Source organism: Hemitrygon akajei, chromosome 19, assembly GCF_048418815.1.
Source record: "Hemitrygon akajei chromosome 19, sHemAka1.3, whole genome shotgun sequence".
In the NCBI taxonomy this organism is placed as follows: domain Eukaryota; kingdom Metazoa; phylum Chordata; class Chondrichthyes; order Myliobatiformes; family Dasyatidae; genus Hemitrygon; species Hemitrygon akajei.
This window is the reverse complement of record NC_133142.1, coordinates 65,443,960-65,465,053: the sequence shown is the minus strand read 5'-3', so window position 1 is coordinate 65,465,053 and position 21,094 is coordinate 65,443,960. Positions and strand designations below refer to the sequence as shown.

The window sequence follows — 21,094 nt, the reverse complement described above, 5'->3', positions numbered from 1 at the left end:
AGCTTGATGGCAGAATACAGGGTTAATGGCAGGATTCTTAGCGGTGTGGAGAAACAGAAGGATCTTGGGGTTGATAGGGTGGTTAAGAAAGCATTTGGTGTGTTTGCCTTTGTTATTCGAGGAATTGAGTTCAAGAGTCACAAGGTAATGTTGCAGTTCTATAAAACCCTGGTTAGACCACACTTGGAGTATCTCTTACATCACCGCTACCTCGGAAGGAGCGCCGAAGGTGAGGGAGAAGGACTGGTGGCGACCTAGTGAGGCTGAGACGGCATGCTAATCGGCCGCCACTCCCTAGCATGCTCCTGGCTAACGTTCAGTCCCTGGACAACAAGCTGTATGAACTGAGAGCCAGAATCTCCTATCAGCAGGAAACAAAGGAATGTAACGTTTTGTGCTTTGTGGAGACCTGGCTGATGGAGGAGATAGCAGACCACGCTATTGAGCCCTCTGGGTTCTCCCTGTTCCGGGTGGTGAGGTGTAAAAACCTCTCTGGGAAGAGTAAAGGAGGAGGGGTAAGCTTCATGGTCAACAATGCTCTGTGTGACCCCCCCCCCCCGCCTCCAGAATGTGCGTGCCCTCAAATCCTTTTGTTCCCCAGACCCTACTGGATGCCTAGGGGAGTTCACGGCTGTTATCATCACAGCGGTGTACATTCCACCGCAGGCTGATACTGACCTGGCTCTCAAGGAACTGTACGAGACCAGCAACACGATGGAGACTGCACACCCAGAGGCTGCCTTCATTGTCGCTGGTGACTTTAATTGAACATCACTGACAAAAGTCTCTCTGAAGTTTTGTGTTCACATCTGGGTGAGCACTCGTGGAGATAAGACACTTGACCACTGCTACACTCCCTTCCGCAATGCCCACAAAGCTCTCCTTCCCCCAGCTTTTGGAAAATCAGATCACTCTTCGATCCTGCTTTTGCCAACGTACAGGCAGAAGCTGAAACAAGAGGCAGCCATAAAACCATCCACTGTTGGCCCGACCAACTGGTCTCCATGCTGCAGGACTGCTTTGATGATGTCGACTGGAATGTCTTCCATGATGAGGATGTCTCCGATTTCACGGATGGAGTCACATGTCTCATCCGGAAGTGCATCAACTATGTTGTCCCCCAGAAGTTGGTCAGGGTCTTCCCGAACCAGAAACCCTGGATCAATAGTTCCGTGCGAGCAGTCAGCAGGAGCTCAAGAGAAACAGCTACGATCTGCATAAAGCTATCATGGCTGCGAAACAACACAGGGACAAGATAGAGTCAAGATTCACAATGAATAGCACACGTGACTTGTGGTGAGAGCTGCATACCATCGCAGACTTCAAAGCCAAACGTGGTGCCACCAACATCACAGCCTCTCTCCCAGATGAGCTCAATCACTTTTATGCTTAGTTCAATGTTGCTAACTCTGAGCCTCCAAGGAAATTCACTGCTACAATCTGCAACCTGGTCATCGCTGAAGCCGAGGTATGCAGAAGTTTCCAACGAGTGGACAGTTGCAAGGCTGCGGGAACAGGTAGTATCCCAGGGCGTGTACGTAGGAAGTGCGCAACACAACTGAGAGGTATGTTTACAGCCACTGCTCTACACACCATCCTTACACATGTGCAGAAGAAGGATGCTTATGTGAAAAAGCTGTTCTTGGACTACAGTTCAGCATTCAACACCATAATGCCATCCAGACTTAACAGGAAGCTCAGAGACCTCGGCCTTCTCCCTGCCTTGTGTAGCTGAATCCTGGACTTCCTGACAGATTGCCGGCAGGTGGTAAGAGTGGGCTTCCTCACCTCCGCCCCCTGACTCTCAACACGAGCCCCTCAAGGCTATGTACTGTCCTCTCCTTTACTCCCTGTATACCCATGACTGTGTCACCACCCACAGCTCTAATCTGCTAATTAAATTTGTCCACGACACTGATTGGCCTAATCTCAAACAAGAACGAGGTGGCCTACAGGGAAGAAGTCATCTCTCTGACACAGTGGTGTCAAGAAAACAACCTCCCTCCTCAATGTCGTAAAAACAAAGGAGCTGGTTGTGGATTATAGGAGGAATGGAGATGGGCAAACCTTTATTGACTTCAGTGGATCTGTGGTTGAGAGGGTAAACAGCTTTAAGTTCCTTGGCATGCACATCACTGAGGACCTCATGGTCTGTACACACCAGCTGTGTGGTGAAAATGCCCTAGCCTGCTCAACCTATCCTCATAGGACAGGTTCCCTAATCCAGGTAGCTTGTTGGCAAATCTCCTCTGCACCCAGATCTTTCCTATAATGAGATGACCAAAAATTAACACAGTCAGAATAGAATTGAATTGAATTGACTTTATTTCTTATATCCCTCACATACACGAGTAAAAATCTTTACATTACTTCTCTAGGGCATTTCTCCTTGGAGTGAAGAGGATGAGGGGTAACTTGCTAGTGGTGTACAAGATGATAAGAGGCATACATTGAGTGGACAGCCAGTACCTTTTTCCCAGGGCAGAAATGGCTAATACGAGAAGATAGAAGATAGAAGGTGATTGGAAGATAGTATAGGGGGCTGGCAGAGGTAGTTTTTTTATGCAGAGGGTGGTAAATCCATGGAATGCACGCGTGATGGTAGAGGTAGATACATTAGGGACATTTAAGAGACTCTTAGATAGGCAAACAAATGAAAGAAAATGGAGGGCTATTTGGCAGGGAAGGTTTGGATTTGAGGTTGGAGAAGGTTAAAAGGTTGGCACAACATTGTGGGCTGAAGGGCCTGTACTATGCTTTAATATTCTGTGTTCAATTGTTTTACATCTGGGAGTAGGAAACGATAAGGCAGTTAGTGTTCTTGTTATGTTTTATAACTCCAAAACATAAAAGTAATTCAACAGAAGCAAAGAGCTGGGAATGTGAGTCTAACTTCATTTTTACTTTAAGCAAGGCATTCACGTATGACACAATGGCATGATGATGAATCATAATGAATTATTTAAACAACAAGAATGCTTAACAAAGAATGGTTAATCAAATGATATATTTACAATATTACTGAAATATTCAATACACAACTCCCCTGGCGGCCACAATCAAGAGGAAGGTTGAATTTGACCTTCAGCTCTGGGGCAACAGAAACAAGTATGCTAGAATACCACACCCTCTAATACAGTGAGAAGTACTGCTGTGAAGTTCTTTTTGCAATACTTATTTTACCTTATATACAGTATGTTTATTGTAATTTATAGTTTTTATGTATTGCACTGTATTACCTCCACAAAACAACAAATTTCACGACCTATGTCAGTGATATTAAACCTGATTCTGATATAAATGGCATTTAATACTAATCAAGCCTTCTGCTACAGGTATTTCAAAAATATAAAATCCATATCAAAAATAATTCAGGTACCTTAAATTGAGCTACAGTTTGACAGTTTCACTTTGTAACTGCAGTGATTCATTCAGAAAATAAAGTTTAAGCAGATGTATTTTCTAAGGGATTATGAAGTGCTTAATTGTTTCGCAAAGAAAGTGTCCTGTCCAACTAATAGACTCGATTTCACCTACAATAGAATAGCCACAAACCAGCATTCTAAATTCATTGAGATCTTAACACATTGCATCCCAATATAGTTAAGGGAAGAATCTCATGGAATCACAGAAAATCTACGAGGCAGAATGAGACTATTCAGACCATTGTTTGTGCTGCTGAAAAAGAGCTGGCAAGCTTAATTCCACCTTTAAAAATCATGGTTCTTCAAGTACACGTCCAAGTACTATTTAAATGCAATGAATGTTTAAGTCCGTCTTTCGTACAGTGAGATCCACATCCTTATTTAGCGTTGCAGCACGGAATAGCCCTTTGACTATGCCATCTCAGCAGCCTCAATTCTAGCCTCATCGCAGGACAATTTACAATGACCAGTTAACCTACTAACCAATATGTCTTAGGACTGCAGGAGGAAACCAGAGCACCCAGAAATAAACCCAGGCATTCCACATGGAGAATGTACACACTACTTGCAGATGGTGTCAGAACTGAATTCCAACAGCCCAAGCTGTAATAGTGTTGCACTAACCACTACGATAAATGAGAAAGGTTTCTGCATCTCCTCTCTAATCCCTGTACTAATGGTTTTAAATCTATGCCCCTGGTAACTGCTCTGCTAAGGAAAATATCTATTTGCTCTAGCTAACATATCTTGTAATTTTATGCATGGTAATTAAGTATCCCCTTGGGCATTCATACACAAAATGCTGGAGGAAATCAGCAAGTCAGGCACTATCTATGGAGGGAATAAACAGTCAATGTTTAAGGGCCAGGACCCTTCATTGGGACTGGGCTTCTTAGTTCCAAAACCCTTGGGTTTTGTAGTTCCAAAGGAAACGACCTCAAATTATCCCATACAGATTTCCATTCACAGCAATATATTTGTAAATCTTCTCTCCATACTCTTCTGTGCAAACATATCTTTAATCTAAAGATACCAAAACTGTGTCCAGTCCTTGAAGAGAGACACAAGCAGAGTTAAGTGGAATTCTTGTATAACTTGTCTGGTCTCTAATTCCATGTCTTGGAAATAAAGGACAACTTTGTATGCATTTTAATCACCTAATTGACCTGTTCTGATACTCTAAAGCATCTGTACACACACACACACTCCAAGGCTCCTTCATTCCCCAATACTGCACAGTGTACTCCTACTTACTGCCTACTTCCTTGCCTTGTCGCAATACCTCACGTGGCGTTTCTGGGTTGAATTCCATTTGCTATTCATCTGCCCGATGGTTCAGACATATGAATTGCAGGCAGAGTGGGTTAATCAACTCCTCAAGCCTCCTCTATCAATTAATAAGATCCCTGATCTATTCCTGGTAACTATTAACACATGAGATTCTGCAGACACTGGAAATCCAGAGCAACATACAAATGTTCGAGGAACTCAGCAGGTCAGACACCATCTATGGAAGGTAATAACCAGTTGACATTTTGGTCAGAAACCTTAGATTGTCACAGAGGAAGACGTTAGAAGAGCCTTCCTGAAGATAAATCCAAGGAAGGCGACAGGCCCAGATGGCGTCCCCGGACGGGTTCTCCGGGCCTATGCAAGCGAGCTAGCTGGAGTGTTTGCTGACATCTTCAACTGCTCCCTGCTTCAGTCTAAGATCCCCTCGTGTTTTAAGAAGGCAAAGATAATCCCGGTGCTGAAGAAAAGCAAGGTGGCATGCCTGAATGACTATCGACCTGTGGCTGTGACATCAATTGCTATGAAGTGCTTCGAGCGATTGGTTATGGCACACATCAACCATAACCTACTGGTCAATCTTGACGCTTTGCAATTTGCCTACCGGAGCAACAGGTCAACGGCAGATGCCATCTCTCTGGCACTACATTCCTCCTTAGAACACCTGGAGAATAAAGATGCGTATGCAAGGCTCCTTTTCATTGACTACAGCTCTGCTTTTAATACCATCATTCCAAATAAACTGATTCCTAAGCTCCAGAACCTGGGTCTTAGCACTCAGATCTGCAGCTGGATCGTCAACTTCCTCACAGACAGGACCCAGGCTGTAAAGATAAGGGACAAGCTCTTCTCTACAATCATTTTGAGCACTGGTGCCCCACAAGGCTGTGTACTTGGCCCCCTGCTGTACTCACTGTACACACATGATTGTGTAGCCAAGTTTCCATTAAACTCAATATATAAGTTTGCTGATGACACCACAATTGTAGGCCGTATCTTGGGTAATGATGAGTCTGAGTACAGAGAGGAAATTAAGAAGCTGGTGGCATGGTGCAAAGACAATAACCCATCCCTCAATGTCAGCAAGATGAAGGAATTGGTTGTTGACTTCAGAAGGAGTAGCGGACCGCACAACCCCATCTACATCTGTGGTGCGCAGGTGGAACAGGCCAAAAGCTTTAAGTTCCTCAGGGTGAGTATCACAAATGACTTGACTTGGTCTAACCAAGCAGAGCCCACTGCCAAGAAGACCCACCAGCGCCTTTACTTCCTGAGAAAGCTGAAGAAATTTGGCCTGTCCCCTAAAACCCTCACTAATTGTTATAGGTGCACTGTAGAAAGCATTCTTCTAGGGTGCATCACAACCTGGTATGGAAGTTGTCCTGTCCAAGACCGGAAGAAGCTGCAGAAGATCGTGAACCTAGCCCAGCACATCACACAAACCAATCTTCCATCCTTGGACTCGCTTTACACCGCACACTGTCGGAGCAGTGCTGCCAGGATAACCAAGGGCACGACCCACCCAGCCAACACACATTTTGACCCTCTTCCCTCTGGGAGAAGGTTCAGGAGCTTGAAGATTTGTACGGCCAGATTTGGGAACAGCTTCTTTCCAACTGTGATAAGACTGCTGAACGTATCCTGACCCGGATCTGGGCCGTACCTTCCAAATATCCGGACCTGACTTGCACTACCTTACTTTCCCTTTTCTATTTTCTAATTATGATTTATAATCAAAATTTTTATTATATTTACTTCGATTTGTACTTAAGGGAGCGCGAAGCGCGGAATCAAATATCGCTGTGATGATTGTACGCTCTAGTATCAATTGTTTGGTGACAATAAAGTAAAGGATAGGAAGGGGGCAGAAGCCAGAATAAGAAAGTGGGGTGGGGGAGAAGGAGGAGGAGTACAAGCTGGCAGGTCAGAGGTGAGACGAGGCAATGAGGAACGTGTGGGTGGGGTAGGGGGGTGATGAAGTGAGAAGTTGTGAGATAAAGGACTGAAGAGGTATCTGATAGGGGAGGAGAGTGGACCTTTGGAGAAAGGGAAGGAGGAGGAACACCAGACGGAGGTGATAAGCAGGTGAGGATAAGAAAATGGGTTTTCTTACAGTCTATCAGGTCAAACATTATCCATTCCTTCAGCCACTGAACCACTTAGGATCCACTTGATCACTTTCCTTGCAACCTGCAGTTTTTAACTTTTTAAAGATTAAAGATAAAGATTAGTTTTATTTGTCACATGTACATTAAAACATACAATTAAATGCATCATCTTGCATCAATGACCAATGCAAGTGTTGCCATACTTCCAGCACCAACATTTATGCACAGCTCACTAACCCTAACTGTACATCTTTGGAATGGGAGAAAACCTGAGTAAATCCACTTTGTTACAGGGAGAATGTACAGATAACCAGTGGTGGGAATAGGAATCTGATCGCTGGTTCTGTAAAGTGATTACACTAACTGCCAAGTTATGGTGCCCCCCAACTTTGATTAGTCTGCCATGTGGGATTTGTCAAAAAGTCTTGTGATAATCCATAAGGGTTTTCTTCAAACACATTCCTCACAAAGCCTCATTACTGAAGAATTGATTAAGAGTTTGTCTATTAATGTAGATCTTTAACCTCAATTAAAACTATGATATAAAGCCAGAAATGTTATTTATTGGGACTTTGTATCTCAGATTGTCCTGAAACATTTTTTCGATGTTTAAGTAGATTTTGTCAGGATCGTCAGTGTGTACATCTGAATATTTACACAGTAGCCAGAGGCTTTTCCCCAGGGTCATCAGTATACACATCTGAATATTTACACAACACACACAAAATGCTGGTGGAATGCAGCGGGCCAGGCAGCATCTATAGGGAGAAGCACTGTCGACGTTTCGGGCCGAGACCCTTCGTTAGGACTAACTGAAAGGAAAGATAGTAAGAGATTTGAAAGTAGGAGGGGGAGGGGAAAATGCAAAAAGATAGGAGAAGACCGGAGGGGGTGGGGTGAAGCTGAGAGCTGGAAAGGTGATTGGCAATATGGATACAGAGCTACAGAAGGGAAAGGATCATGGGACTGGAGGCCTGGGGAGAAAGAAAGGGGGAGGGGAGCACCAGAGGAGATGGAGAACAGACAGAGTGATGGGCAAAAAGAGAGGAGAAAAAAAAAAGGAAAAAAGTTAAATATATCAGGGATGGGGTAAGAAGGGGAGGAGAGGCATTAACGGAAGTTAGAGAAGTCAATGTTCATGCCATCAGGTTGGAGGCTACCCAGCCAGTATATAAGGTGTTGTTCCTCCAACCTGAGTGTGGCTTCATCTTGACAGTAGAGGAGGTCATGGATAGACATATCAGAATGGGAATGGGATGTGGAATTAAAATGTGTGGCCTCTGGGAGATCCTGCTTTCTCTGGCGGACAGAGCGTCGCAAAACAGTCTCCCAGTCTGCGTCGGGTCTCACCAATATATAAAAGACGCAGTATACCACATCAGCCGACTCACAGGTCAAGTGTCGCCTCACCTGGAAGGACTGTCTGGGGCCCTGAATGGTGGTGAGGGAGGAAGTGTAAGGGCAGGTGTAGCACTTGTTCCATTTGCAAGGATAAGTGCCAGGAGGGAGATCGGTGGGAAGGGATGGGGGGGATGAATGGACAAGGGAGTCACGTAGGGAGCGATCCCTGCAGAAAGCAGAAAGTGGGGGGGGGGAGGGAAAGATGTGCTTGGTAGTGGGATCCCGTTGGAGGTGGCGGAAGTTAAGGAGAAATATACGTTGGGTCCGGAGGCTGGTGGGGTGGTAGGTGAGGACAAGGAGAACCCTATCCCGAGTAGGGTGGTGGGTGGATGGGGTGAGGGCAGATGTGGGGGAAATGGGAGAGATGCGTTTGAGAGCAAAATTGATGGTGGAAGAAGGGAAGCCCCTTTGTTTTAAAAAAGGTAGACATCTCCTTTGTCTTGGAATGTAAAGCCTCATCCTGAGAGGAGAATATTTACACAGTAGCCAGAGGCTTTTCCCCAGGGCTGAAACTAACACGAGGGAGCATAGTTTTAAGGTGCTTGGAAATAAGTACCGAGGGGATGTCAGGGGTAAGTTCACACAGAGAGTGGAATGTACTGCCAGCAGCAACAGTGGAAGTGGATACAATAAGTTTTAAGAACCTATTAGATAGGTACATGGAGCTTAGAAAAATAGAGGGCTCTGCACTAGGGAAATTCCAGGCAGTTTCTGGAGTAGGTTACATGATCGGCACAGCAGTGAGAGCTGTGAGAAGAGTTTAAAAGGAGTCGGTTATTTCGTCAGCAGTTTGATTGGGGCACGACTGTGCAAGCGTGTGGACGTCAGCCAGTGAGAACAGCGAGAAGAGTTTAAAAGGAGACAGCTTTACAGAGCAGGCAGCAGAGTAGAGGGAGCCAGAGTAGGAAGGCTTTGGCTTATATTAGGCATTAACAGGTCGAGGCGAGGTAGGTTACAGACAGGAAGAATGTGTGTGACGCTGGTGTTCTGTGCTCGGTGTCAGATGTGGGAAGTCTGGGAGACTCCCAGCCCCCTGGATGGCCACATCTGCACCAGGTGCATCGAGTTGCAGCTCCTTAGGGACCGTGTTATGGAACTGGAGATTCAGCTCGATGACCTCCGTCTGGTCAGGGAGAGTGAGGAGGTGATAGAGAGGAGCTATAGGCAGGGTGTCACACCGGGGCCTGGGGAAATGAATAAGTGGGTAACAGTCAGGGGAAGAAAGGGCAGGAGTCAAAGGCTAGAGAGCACCCTTGTGGCTATACCCCTTGACAATAAATACTCATGCTTGAGTACTGTTGGAGGGGACAGCCTACCTGGGGGAAGCAACAGTGGCCTCTGGCACAGAGTCTGGCCCTGTGGCTCAGAAGGATAGGGAAAGGAAGAGGATAGCAGTAGTGATAGGGGACTCTATAATTAGAGGGTCAGACAGGCGATTCTGTGGATGCAGGAAAGAAACTCGGATGGTAGTTTGCCTCCCAGGTGTCAGGGTTTGGGATGTTTCTGATCGCGTCCACGATATCCTGAGATCATGTCCATGATATCCTGAAGTGGGAAGGAGAACAGCCAGAGGTTGTGGTACATATTGGTACCAATGACATAGGTAGGAAAAGGGAGGAGGTCATGAAAGCAGACTACAGGGAGTTAGGAAGGAAGTTGAGAAGCAGAACCTCAAAGGTAGTCATCTTGGGATTACTGCCTGTGCCATGTCACAGTGAGTATAGGAATAGAATGAGGTGGAGGATACATGCATGGCTGAGGGATTAGAGCAGGGGGCAGGGATTCAGATTTCTGAATCATTGATAGAGATAGATAGATAGATAGATACTTTATTCATCCCCATGGGGAAATTCAACTTTTTTTTCCAATGTCCCATACACTTGTTGTAGCAGAACTAATTACATACAATACTTAACTCAGTAAAAAAAAAATATGATATGCATCTAAATCACCATCTCAAAAAGCATTAATAATAGCTTTTAAAAAGTTCTTAAGTCCTGGCGGTAGAATTGTAAAGCCTAATGGCATTGGGGAGTATTGACCTCTTCATCCGGTCTGAGGAGCATTGCATCGATAGTAACCTGTCGCTGAAACTGCTTCTCTGTCTCTGGATGGTGCTATGTAGAGGATGTTCAGAGTTATCCATAATTGACCGTAGCCTACACAGCGCCCTTCGCTCAGCTACCGATGTTAAACTCTCCAGTACTTTGCCCACGACAGAGCCCGCCTTCCTTACCAGCTTATTAAGACGTGAGGCGTCCCTCTTCTTAATGCTTCCTCCGCAACACGCCACCATAAAGAAGAGGGCGCTCTCCACAACTGACCTATAGAACATCTTCAGCATCTCACTACAGACATTGAATGACGCCAACCTTCTTAGGAAGTACAGTCGACTCTGTGCCTTCCTGCACAAGGCATCTGTGTTGGCAGTCCAGTCTAGCTTCTCGTCTAACTGTACTCCCAGATACTTGTAGGTCTTAACCTGCTCCACACATTCTCCATTAATGATCACTGGCTCCATATGAGGCCTAGATCTCCTTGACGTCTTTTGGGGCAGGAGTGACCTGTACAAAAAGGACAGGTTGCACTTGAAACCCAGGGGACCAATAACCTGGCGGCGAGGTTTGCTAAAGCTACTGGGGAGAGTTTAAACTAAAATTGCTGGGGAGTGGGAATCAAACTGAAGAGACGGAGGAAGAGGCGATTGGCTCACAAACAGAAAGCTTGGACACAGTGCAAGAGGGTGGATAGGCAGGTAATAGAGAAGGGACATGCTAAGATCAATGGTTTGAGATGTGTCTATTTTAATGCAAGGAGTATTATGAACAAAGAGGATGAGCTTAGAGTGTGGATCAGTACTATGATGTTGGGGCCATTACAAAGACTTGGATGGCTTAGGGGCAGGAATGGTTACTTTGAGTGCCAGGCTTTAGATGTTTTAGAAAGGACAGGGAGGGAGGCAAAAGAGGTGGGGGGGGGGGTGGCACTGTTGATCAGAGATAGTGTCACGGCTGCAGAAAAGGAGGAAGTCATGGAGGGATTGTCTACGGACTCTCTACGGGTAGAAGTTAGGAACAGGAAGGGGTCAGTAACTCTACTGGGTGTATTTTATAGACCACCCAATAGTAACAGGGATATCGAGGAACAGATAGGGAGACAGATTCTGGAAAGGTGTAATAATAACAGGATTGTCATGGTGGGAGATATTAATTTCCCAAATATTTATTGGCATCTCCCTCAAGCAAGGGGTTTAGATGGGATAAAGTTTGTTAGGTGTGTTCAGGAAGGTTTCTTGACACAATATGTAGATAAGCCAACAAGAGGAGAGGCTGTACTTGATCTGGTATTGGGAAATGAACCTGGTCAGGTGTCAGATCTCTCAGTGGGAGAGCAGTTTGGAGATAGTGATCACAATTTTCTCTCCTTTACCATAGCATTGGAGAGGGATAGGAACAAGTTAGGAAAGTGTTTAATTGGAGTAAGGGGAAATATGAGGCTATCAGACAGGAACTTGGAAGTGTAAATTGGGAACAGATGTTCTCAGGGAAATGTTCAGGGAATATTTGTGTGGAGTTCTGCATAGGTACATTCCAGTGAGACAGGGAAAGGATGGTAGGGTATAGGAACTGTGGTGTACAAAGGCTGTTGTAAATCTAGTCAAGAAGAAAAGAAGAGCTTATGAAAGGTTCAAAAAACTAGGTAATGATAGAGATCCAGAAGATCATAAGGCTAGCCGGAAGGAGCTTAAGAATGAAATTAGGAGAGACGGAAGGAGCCATGAGAAAGCCTTACCAGACAGGATTAAGGAAAACCCCAAGGCATACTACAAGTATTTGAAGAGCATGAGGATAAGACGTGAGAGATTAGGACCAATCAAGTGTGACAGTGGAAAAGTGTGTATGGAACTGGAGGAGATAGCAGAGGTACTTAAGGAGTACTTTGCTTCGGTATTCACTACGGAAAAGGATCTTGGTGATTGTAGGAATGACTTACAGCTGATTGAAAAGCTTCAGCATGTAGATATTAAGAAAGAGGATGTGCTGGAGCTTTTGGAAAGCATTAAGTTGGATAAGGCACCCAGACCGGATGAGATGTACCTCAGGTTACTGTAGGAGGCGAGGGAGGAGATTGCTGAACCTCTGGCGATGATCTTTGCATCATCAATGGGGACGGGGGAAGTTCCGGAGGATTGGAAGGTTGCGGATGTTGTTCCATTATTCAAGAAAGGGAGTAGAGATAGCCCAGGAAATTATACAACAGTGAGTCTTACTTCAGTGGTTGGTAAGTTGACAGAGAAGATCCTGAGAGGCAGGATTTATGAACATTTGGAGAGGCATAATATGATTAGGAATAGTCGGCATGACTTTGTGAATGGTAAGTTGTGCCTTACAAGCCTGATTGAATTTTTTTGGGATGTGACTAAACACATTGATGAAGGTAGAGCAGTAGATGTAGTGTATATGGATTTCAGCAAGGCGTTTGATAAGGTATCCCATGTAAAGCTTATTGAGAAAGTAAAGAGGCATAGGATCCAAGGGGACATCACTTTGTGGGTCCCGAACTGGCTTGCCCACAAAAGGCAAAGAGTGGTTGTAGACGGGTCATATTCTGCATAGAGGTCGGTGACCAGTGGTGTGCCTCAGGGATCTGTTCTGGGACCCCTGCTCTTCGTGATTTTTATAAATGACCTGGAGGAAGAAGTGGAAGAATAGGTTGGTAAATTTGCTGGTGACACACAGAGATTGAGGGGTGTTGTGGATTGTGTGGATGGCTGTCAGAGGTTGCAGCAGGACATTGATAGGATGCAAAACTGGGCTGAGAAGTGGCAGATGGAGTTCAACCCAGATAAGTGTGAGGTGGTTCATTTTAGTAGGTCAAATATGATGGCAGAATATAGTATTAATGGTAAGACTCTTGGCAGTGTGGAGGATCAGAGGGATCTTGGGGTTCGAGTCCATAGAACACTCAAGACTGCTGCGCAGGTTGACTCTGTGGTTAAGAAGGCATATGTTGCATTGGCCTTTATCAATCGTAGAATTGAGTTTAGGAGCCGAGAGGTCATGTTGCAGGTATATAGGACCCTGGTCAGACCCCACTTGGAGTACTGTGCTCAGTTCTGGTCGCCTCACTATAGGAAGGATGTGGAAACTATAGAAAGGGTGCAGAGGAGATTTACAAGGATGTTGCCTGGATTGGGGAGCATGCCCTTTGAGAGTAGGTTGAGTGAACTCGGCCTTTTTTTCTTGGAGCGACGGAGGATGAGAGGTGACCTGATGGAGGTGTATAAGATGATGAGAGGCATTGATCGTGTAGATAGTCAGAGGCTTTTTCCCACGGCTGAAATGGCTAGCATAAGTGGACACAGTTTTAAGGTGCTTGGAAGTAGGTACAGAGGAGATGTCAGGGGTAAGCTTTTTACGCAGAGAGTGGTGAGTGCGTAGAACGGTGGTGGAGGTGGATACAATAGGGTCTTTTAAGGGACTCCTGGACAGGTACATGGAGCTCAGGAAAATAGGCTATGGGTAACTCTAGGCAATTTCTAAGGTAAGGACATGTTCAGCACAGTCTGTGGGCCGAAGGGCCTGTATTGTGCCGTGGGGTTTCTGTGTTTCTATGTTTCTGACATTGTGGCTAAAGGACCTATAATATGCTATAAATTTTTATGTTCCATGTTCATTGCAAGAAACTACACTGTGGCCACTTTATTCGTGTCCCCCCCTGCCACTACTGCTCCCCCTCTCCCATGTAGTGTATAGACAGGCCTAGGCTATGCAGCCTCAACAGATGTTGTCCAATTTGAAGATGTAAAGTCTAGCTTACAATTTAAAATACCCATTTTAGTAGGTGTCAAGATTGAGAATGCTGTTTTCACATTTACTGTAATCATGATCTGCACAATCACACAGCTTTTTAATCCTTACACACGGTTGTTTCGTGACCAAACTCTGGCACTGAAAATATTTCGGGGGCAGCCCGTAGACTTGAACCATATATCTCATTAACCTAAATTAATCCTATCCAGCATAATTTTTCCATCAAATTTAATTAACTGCAATAAGCTATCTGTCCTAACTCCACCACGAACCCCTTTTAAAAGTTTAGCAACTACAACTTTTCTCCCTTTCCTCCAGATACATCTGGAGGTACTCCAGAGATTACAGCCTAAAAACCATGTCGTTCAATGTAATTTTTTTGTGTTTCTTTCCTCCCTCCCACAGCTTTTCATGCTAAAGCTTTCTCACATTGCTTACTATATTTACAAAAGCTCAGAGCCACATCTCTTAATGGTTTTGCGCTCATAATATCAATTGGATTGATAACAGGAACAGGTCCGCATTCAAAACTCAGCAATACCTTAAACTCTTCCTTCCTGCTTTAAATCCTGCCTACTGCCTTCATCATTGGACGATAAGCCAGTGCAGTTCTCAATCAGCGGATTATTGTTCTGTTTCCCAGAAACCTGCCATTTCTCTTTCTTCATACAACTCCTACCACCCAGTACCACTTCCTATTTGCTATCTCCATCTTTTCCATTGCTTCCTGCCATCTCTACCGCACTCCCTGCCTGAAAGAAAACTCCCAACAGCAGGCTCAGCCCTTGCTTCAACCCGAATCAGCTTCACCAAATCCTCTCTGGATTTAGAGCTCAGTAGTCTGCCAGCCTTCCGGCCAGGGATCAGATCGATATGGGGAATAAAGGAAATGAGCCCCTTCTACTTCTTTTGACTTTTAGTGATGGTTGGTCGTCCATTTTAAAGCTGCGTTACCATCAGTGGTGTAGAAATTGGGAAATAAAATCCTTACCACTACTTTTTCAAACAAAAGCTAAATTACCCCCAAAAGCTCTATAAATTGTAAGTAGTGAGAAACAATACTGTGAATTAAATTAAAGTCACTCCCATAACCTTATAAAGATTTAAAATAAAAACTGTCAACCCTAAAGGTTGTAATGAAGCTTGTATTTGATATCTTTCAACCCCTTATATGCTTCACATTGTAACAGTATGTATTCAACTGTTTTCCTAATGATGACAAAACCTACACAACCCTGAATGATTTCCAACAAGATATAAGGAATAAGTATAGTAAACCCAATTCTAAGCCAAGTCAACTGAACCTCTTGACCATGTCTGCATGCTTTTATGCATTGAGTTGCTGTTACATGTTTGGCTGATTAGACATTTGCATAAATGAGTAGGTGTATCTAATAAAGGGAGTGTATACTCTCAGGTATAATAGTGTATTATAGAAAAAAAATTAAACTGGATTCTTGAGAGGCTGTTATGGTAATGGATCTCAAGTGAGTGAGTTTGTTAAATGCTTTTTAGAGCAGTTTACGTTGAGCCTTCTAGGGGCTCAGCTATATCGGATTACGTGCTGTGTAATGAACTAGAGGTGATTAGGGAGCTTAAGGTAAAATAACCCTTCGGAGGCAGTAATCACAATATGATTGAGTTCAACTTGAAATTTGCGAGGGAGAAAGTAAAGTCTGACGTAGCACTATTTCATTGAAGTAAAGGAAATTACTGTGGTATGAGAGAGGAGATGGCCAAAGTAAATTGGAAGGAGATGCTGGCAGGGATGACAGCAGAGCAGCAATGGTGTGAGTTTCTGGGGAAAATGAGGAAGGTGCAGGACATGTGTATTCCAAAAATGAAGAACTTCTTAAATGACAAAATAATATAACCATGGCTGACAAGGGAAGTCAAAGTTAATGTAAAAGCAAAAGAGAGGGCATACAACAAAGCAAAAATTTAGTGGGAAGATAGAGGATTAAAAACCTACAGAGTAAATAAAATAATTAGGAGTGAAAAGATGAAATATGAAAGCAAACTATAACAAGGTGGATAGAAAAAGCTTTTTCAAGTATGTTTTTAAAAAAAGTAAAAGAGAGATGAGAGTGGATATAGGACTGCAAGAAAATGAGGGTGGAGGTAAAATGGGGGTCAAGGAGATAGCAGATAAACTAAATGAGTATTTTGCATCAGTCTTCACTGTGGAAGACACTAGCTGTATGCCCGATTGTTGAAAAGTGTGAAGGAAGAGAGTAAGTGCAGTTACTATTGAAGGGAGAAGGTGCTCAAAAAGCTGAAAGACCTAAAGGTATGTAAGTCACATGGGCCTGCTGAACTGCACTCTAGGGTTCTGAAAGAGGTAGTGATAGAGATTGTGGAGTCATTAGTGTTACGAACCCCGTAACTGGGTCACTTACCAGCAAAGATAGAGAGGTCCGTTGAAGTCTGATGGTACTATCTTTAACAGTATTTATTGGTAAAAATACACAAAAATAGTATCAATGCAAACATACAGATAATATACGTTGTCAATACTAAATCTAAAAGTGCGGGTATAATAATAATCAATCAGAAATAGCTCTATCGTTGTCTAGGGGATAATGTATTGTCCGATGGAAATATGAAAGTCACTCAGTTCATGCAGGCTGCAGCCTTTGGTTGGAGTCAAGAGAGAGTTTTTAGAAACTTGCCAGCTTTTCCTTTTTATGATGTCGATCCTTCGAAATTTCATTGGTGGCCTCTTCTTTAGCTAAGCTGTTCTTCCGTGGTAAGGCCCCAATCCCAGGCAATGGGAAAGGACGCAAGCGAGCCCTCCACCGGCTGTCGCTATTAAACGCTGTCACGGGATTTCTAGCGTTTCTCCTGGTGCGTCTAAAGGGGTTGTTCCTCAGACCCTCTTTTATCCTTACTCACGGGGTCTCAGATGTCAATCAGGTTGGGATGATGCAATCCCTCAACCAGCCCACTCTGGTCATTCCCTGAGGGCTTCAATGAATAGTACAGTACTCAATACACAATTCCGTCTCCAAGAGACAATGGCCGTTATCCGTGGCTTTGTCTTGCTGAGGGGCCAGGACACATTCCAAAAACCTTGAGGATTCTCTCTCATTTCCTGGGTCCCAGACCCGAATTAATAGCGATCTTGCGATTCTCAAGAAGGCACGTTCGTAACATTAGTAATGATCTTTCAAAAATCTTTGGACTCTGTCATGGTACCAGAGGGTTGGAAAATTGGAAAAGTCATTCCACTCTTTATGAAATGAGGAAGGCAGCAGAAAGGAAATTATAGACCAGTTAGCCAGACCTCAGTGGTTGAGATAATGTTGGAGTCAATTGTTCAGGATGTGGTTATGAAGTACTTGGTGACATAGGACAAAGTCAGCATGGTTTCCTTAAAGGAAAATCCTACCTGATGAACCTGTCGGAATTCTTTGAGGAGATTACAAGTAGGATAGATAAAGAGGATGCAGTAGATGCGAGTGGGTAGTGGTATTCCACAGGGGTCATTGTTGGGACCACTTCTTTTTATGCTCTGTCTCAGAGATTTAGATGATGGCCTTGTTGTCAAGTTTGCAGATGATACAAATATTGGTGGAGGGACAGGTAATATTGAGGAAACAGGTAGGCTGCAGAAGGACTTAGATGAGGAGAATGGGCAAGAAAGTGGCAAGTGAAATATAATGTTGGAAAATACATTGTCATGCACTTTGATAGTAGAAATAAATATGCAGACTATTTTCTAAACATGGAGAAAATCCAAAAATCTGAGATGCAAAGGGACTTGGGAGTCCTTGTGCAGAACACCCTAAAGGTTAACTTGCAGGTAGAGTCAGTGGTGAGGAAGGCAAATGCATTGTTAGCATTCATTTCAAGAAGTCTATATTTCTTTTCTATATAGAGCAGTGTATGACCTGCTCCCAACACCTGCCAACCTCAGCACCTGGTATGAAGATAAGACAGACAGGTGTGCTGCTTGTGGCAAGAAGGGTACACTTCAGCATATTTTGAGTGCATGCAGAGTCAATCTTTCCAGCGGCATGTATACTTGGAGACATAACAACGTTCTCAAAGTTGTAACAGAAGCGGTTGAGCAGGGAGTACTGCAGCACAACTTATCTCATGCCCCATGCTGCTCAGAACATCGCATATCATTTGTGAAAGAAGGCTCTAAGTCAAGGGTGTACAGCGCAGGCCCACAATCAAGCATACTTTCTTCAGCCAATGATTGGTGTGTCAAGGCCAACCTGGATGGGAAAGGTAGTTTCCCAGAGCAAATAGTTTTCACCACATTGCGTCCAGATATAATCATCTGGTCTGACACCAGTAGAGAAGTGGTTATTGCTGAGCTCACAGTCCCCTGGGAAGACAACATCGATGAAGCCCATGAGCGCAAGTTAACCAAGTATGCAGAATTAAGATCAGAGTGCAGAGACAGAGGGTGGAAGGTCTCATGCTATCCATTTGAAGTAGGGTGCCGTGGCTTTATTGCGTTCACTTTCCAGAAGTGGTTGCGTGACCTTGGCTTCACTAGAAGAGAGATCAAGTCAACCCGCAGGGCTGTAGCTGAGGCAGCAGAGGCAGGATCATCATGGGTGTGGACTAAGTACGTCCAGAGGGGCAGATAGTTGGACAGTGTATCCATCTTTTGTAAACTCTTCAGTAGCTGCATAGATACCTGAAGAGTAAACTATCTGTCGGATGGAAGCGACCAACAACTCTGATAGAGGCAGATGCCAAGTTGTTAAGCTCATCAGTGGGAGGTGGTGCTTTAGTACTGCTGGCCCACCATCTTGAGGGAGTCTTGATCATAAGCGGGCCAAAACTCCTGAAGACAGGTGGCAGATCAACTGATTATCCCACTGATGATAGCACAGGACAAGTTAACATCTTAGTCCATGTGTATTTTCAATTCTAGAATACAACTGTAGGAATGTGATGCTGAGGCTTTATAATACACCTTGAGTATTGTGAACAGTTTTAGACTCCTTCTCTGTGAAAAGATGTGCTGGTATTGGAGAGGGTTCAGAGGAGGTTCACAAGGATGATTCCAGGAAAGAAAGGGGTATCATATGGGGAACATTTGATAGCTCTGGATCTGCACTCATTGGAATTTAGAAATAAGGGGGAATCTCATTGAAACCTTCCAAATATTGAAAGGTCTACACAGAGTAGATGTGGAAAGGATGTTTCCCATGGTGAGGGAGTCTAGGACAAGAGGGCACAGCCTCAGGATAGAGGGCATCCATTTAAAACAGAGATGTGGAGAAATTTCTTCAGCCAGAGGATAGTGAATTTGTGAAGTTTGTTATCACATGCAGCTGTGGAGGCCAGGTCATTGGTTGTACTTGAGACAGAGCTTGATAGGTTCTTGATTGGACATGGCATCAAAGGGTATGGGGAGAAGGCAAAACAGTGGAGCTGAGGAGGGCAAATAAAAGGATCAGTCATGATTGAATGGTGGTGCAGACTTGATGGGCCAAATGGCCTAATTCTGCTCCTGTGTCTTCTGTTCTTATGTGATATGCTCAGCTTCTAGCTCAGGAGACCTGGCCTCTCCAGGCATTATTATTTAATTTAAATAGACTCTGCTCATTCCACCCAATTATCTTTTTGCTTGCTTCCAGTCAGCTAAGGAGTAAGAACATGGAGGCTGATGTTCACGATAGGAAAGTATCCTGGGAAGTCAATGGCTCCCTTGTTCCAGTTGAGCTGCAGCGTGGTAGCAGGTCAGAAAGTCCCACTCCAGGTCTGGTGGAAGGCACGGAGCCAGGTAAGTAATCCTTATCTAGAGCTGAGGAAAAAAATATTCTCTGTCTTCTTCTCTTACATTGCTTAAGTGAGTAGATGTTTCATTTTGTTTAGATATGTTAGTTGTTCGCCGTATCTGATGATGACAGGAAACCTGCACGTGAGAGTATTTAAAGTGGGAAAGTTGTTGCATTGGGGCATTTCCACTCTCAACCTCAGAAGTCCAGGTCCAGTGGTGTGAGTAGCCATTACAAGCTAGGGTCTTCCTTGGTTGCAGTGGATAACCGTGACCTCTTCAGTTCCTTCTCATGCCTGGAGCATTGCAGGACCACGTTCCTGGTCATTGGATCTTACTGTACATATCGTCTGCCAGAGCTGACTTCACATGCTCGGACAGGCATGACTTTAACTCACCAGGGTATAAGCCCCAGTGGCTACCCTCGCCCAGTTTAGTGCCTGTTGAAGTTGTATATCAGGATGCAGCTGCCGTTACATGCAAGTAGCTACTTAGAATCACAGGTAAGAGCTGAGTGTCTGGTGGGGAACAAAGGTGATTGAGCTGCCCCAGATTGTACACAACAAGCCCTTTCACTCTTTCACTGGCTACTCCTCCCCAAGCACTCCATACACCCCTTTATTTAGTTACACAGCTTGGTAACTGCTCCAATGAGTGCCTCCACTGCCTAATTACACCCATGTCATCAAGTAACCTCCTAATCCATCCATCTTTGGGACTATGAAAGGAAACCAGAGTACCAAGAGGAAACTCACACAGCCAGGCAATTCAAGCTCCTTACAGTCAGCGGTGGGGAAAAAAATCATCTGTTAAAATTCAGCTTTCCAAGTGTGGGAGATTTAAAGGTAATTTATTTTATACTTGCCAGTGCTACACCTCTGCAAAAGTTGACAAAATAATCTATAGTTAAACCACAGATCATGCTGTATCATACTTGCCTGCAGCTGCTGGCGGGGATCTTGTAAACCTTAGTGCATTGAGGCATGGGCTTTGGAAAATACCAAAACTCAGATGTTGATGTATTTTCTGCTGTGCACAAGACCACAAGAAACTGCAGGGAGTTATGAACAGAGCTCAGCACATCACAGCATCACCCCACCCTCTATAGATTCTGTCTACACTTCTCACTGCATCAGTAAAGCAGCGAAGACCCCACCTACATTCTCTTATTCCCTCCCCGTCGAGCAGAAGGTATGAAAGCACATCCCACCAGGCTCAAGGACAGTTTCCATCCTGCTAGTATGTTGATTAACTTGTTCTCTAGTACAATAAGATGGACTCTTGACCCTCACAATCTACCTCATTATGCAC

At 44.4% G+C, this 21,094-nt stretch overlaps 1 protein-coding gene across 2 annotated transcripts in view; it reads left to right on the top strand.

The window, feature by feature from the left end:
• Positions 1–21,094, top strand: part of mon1a (MON1 secretory trafficking family member A) — a 51,129-nt gene that overhangs the window by 11,703 nt on the left and 18,332 nt on the right. For both annotated transcript variants that reach the window (XM_073072658.1, XM_073072660.1), the window contains exon 2: positions 19,644–19,789. In XM_073072658.1, the coding sequence (XP_072928759.1) occupies positions 19,644–19,789 (146 nt within the window). The remainder of the gene's footprint in view (positions 1–19,643; positions 19,790–21,094) is intronic.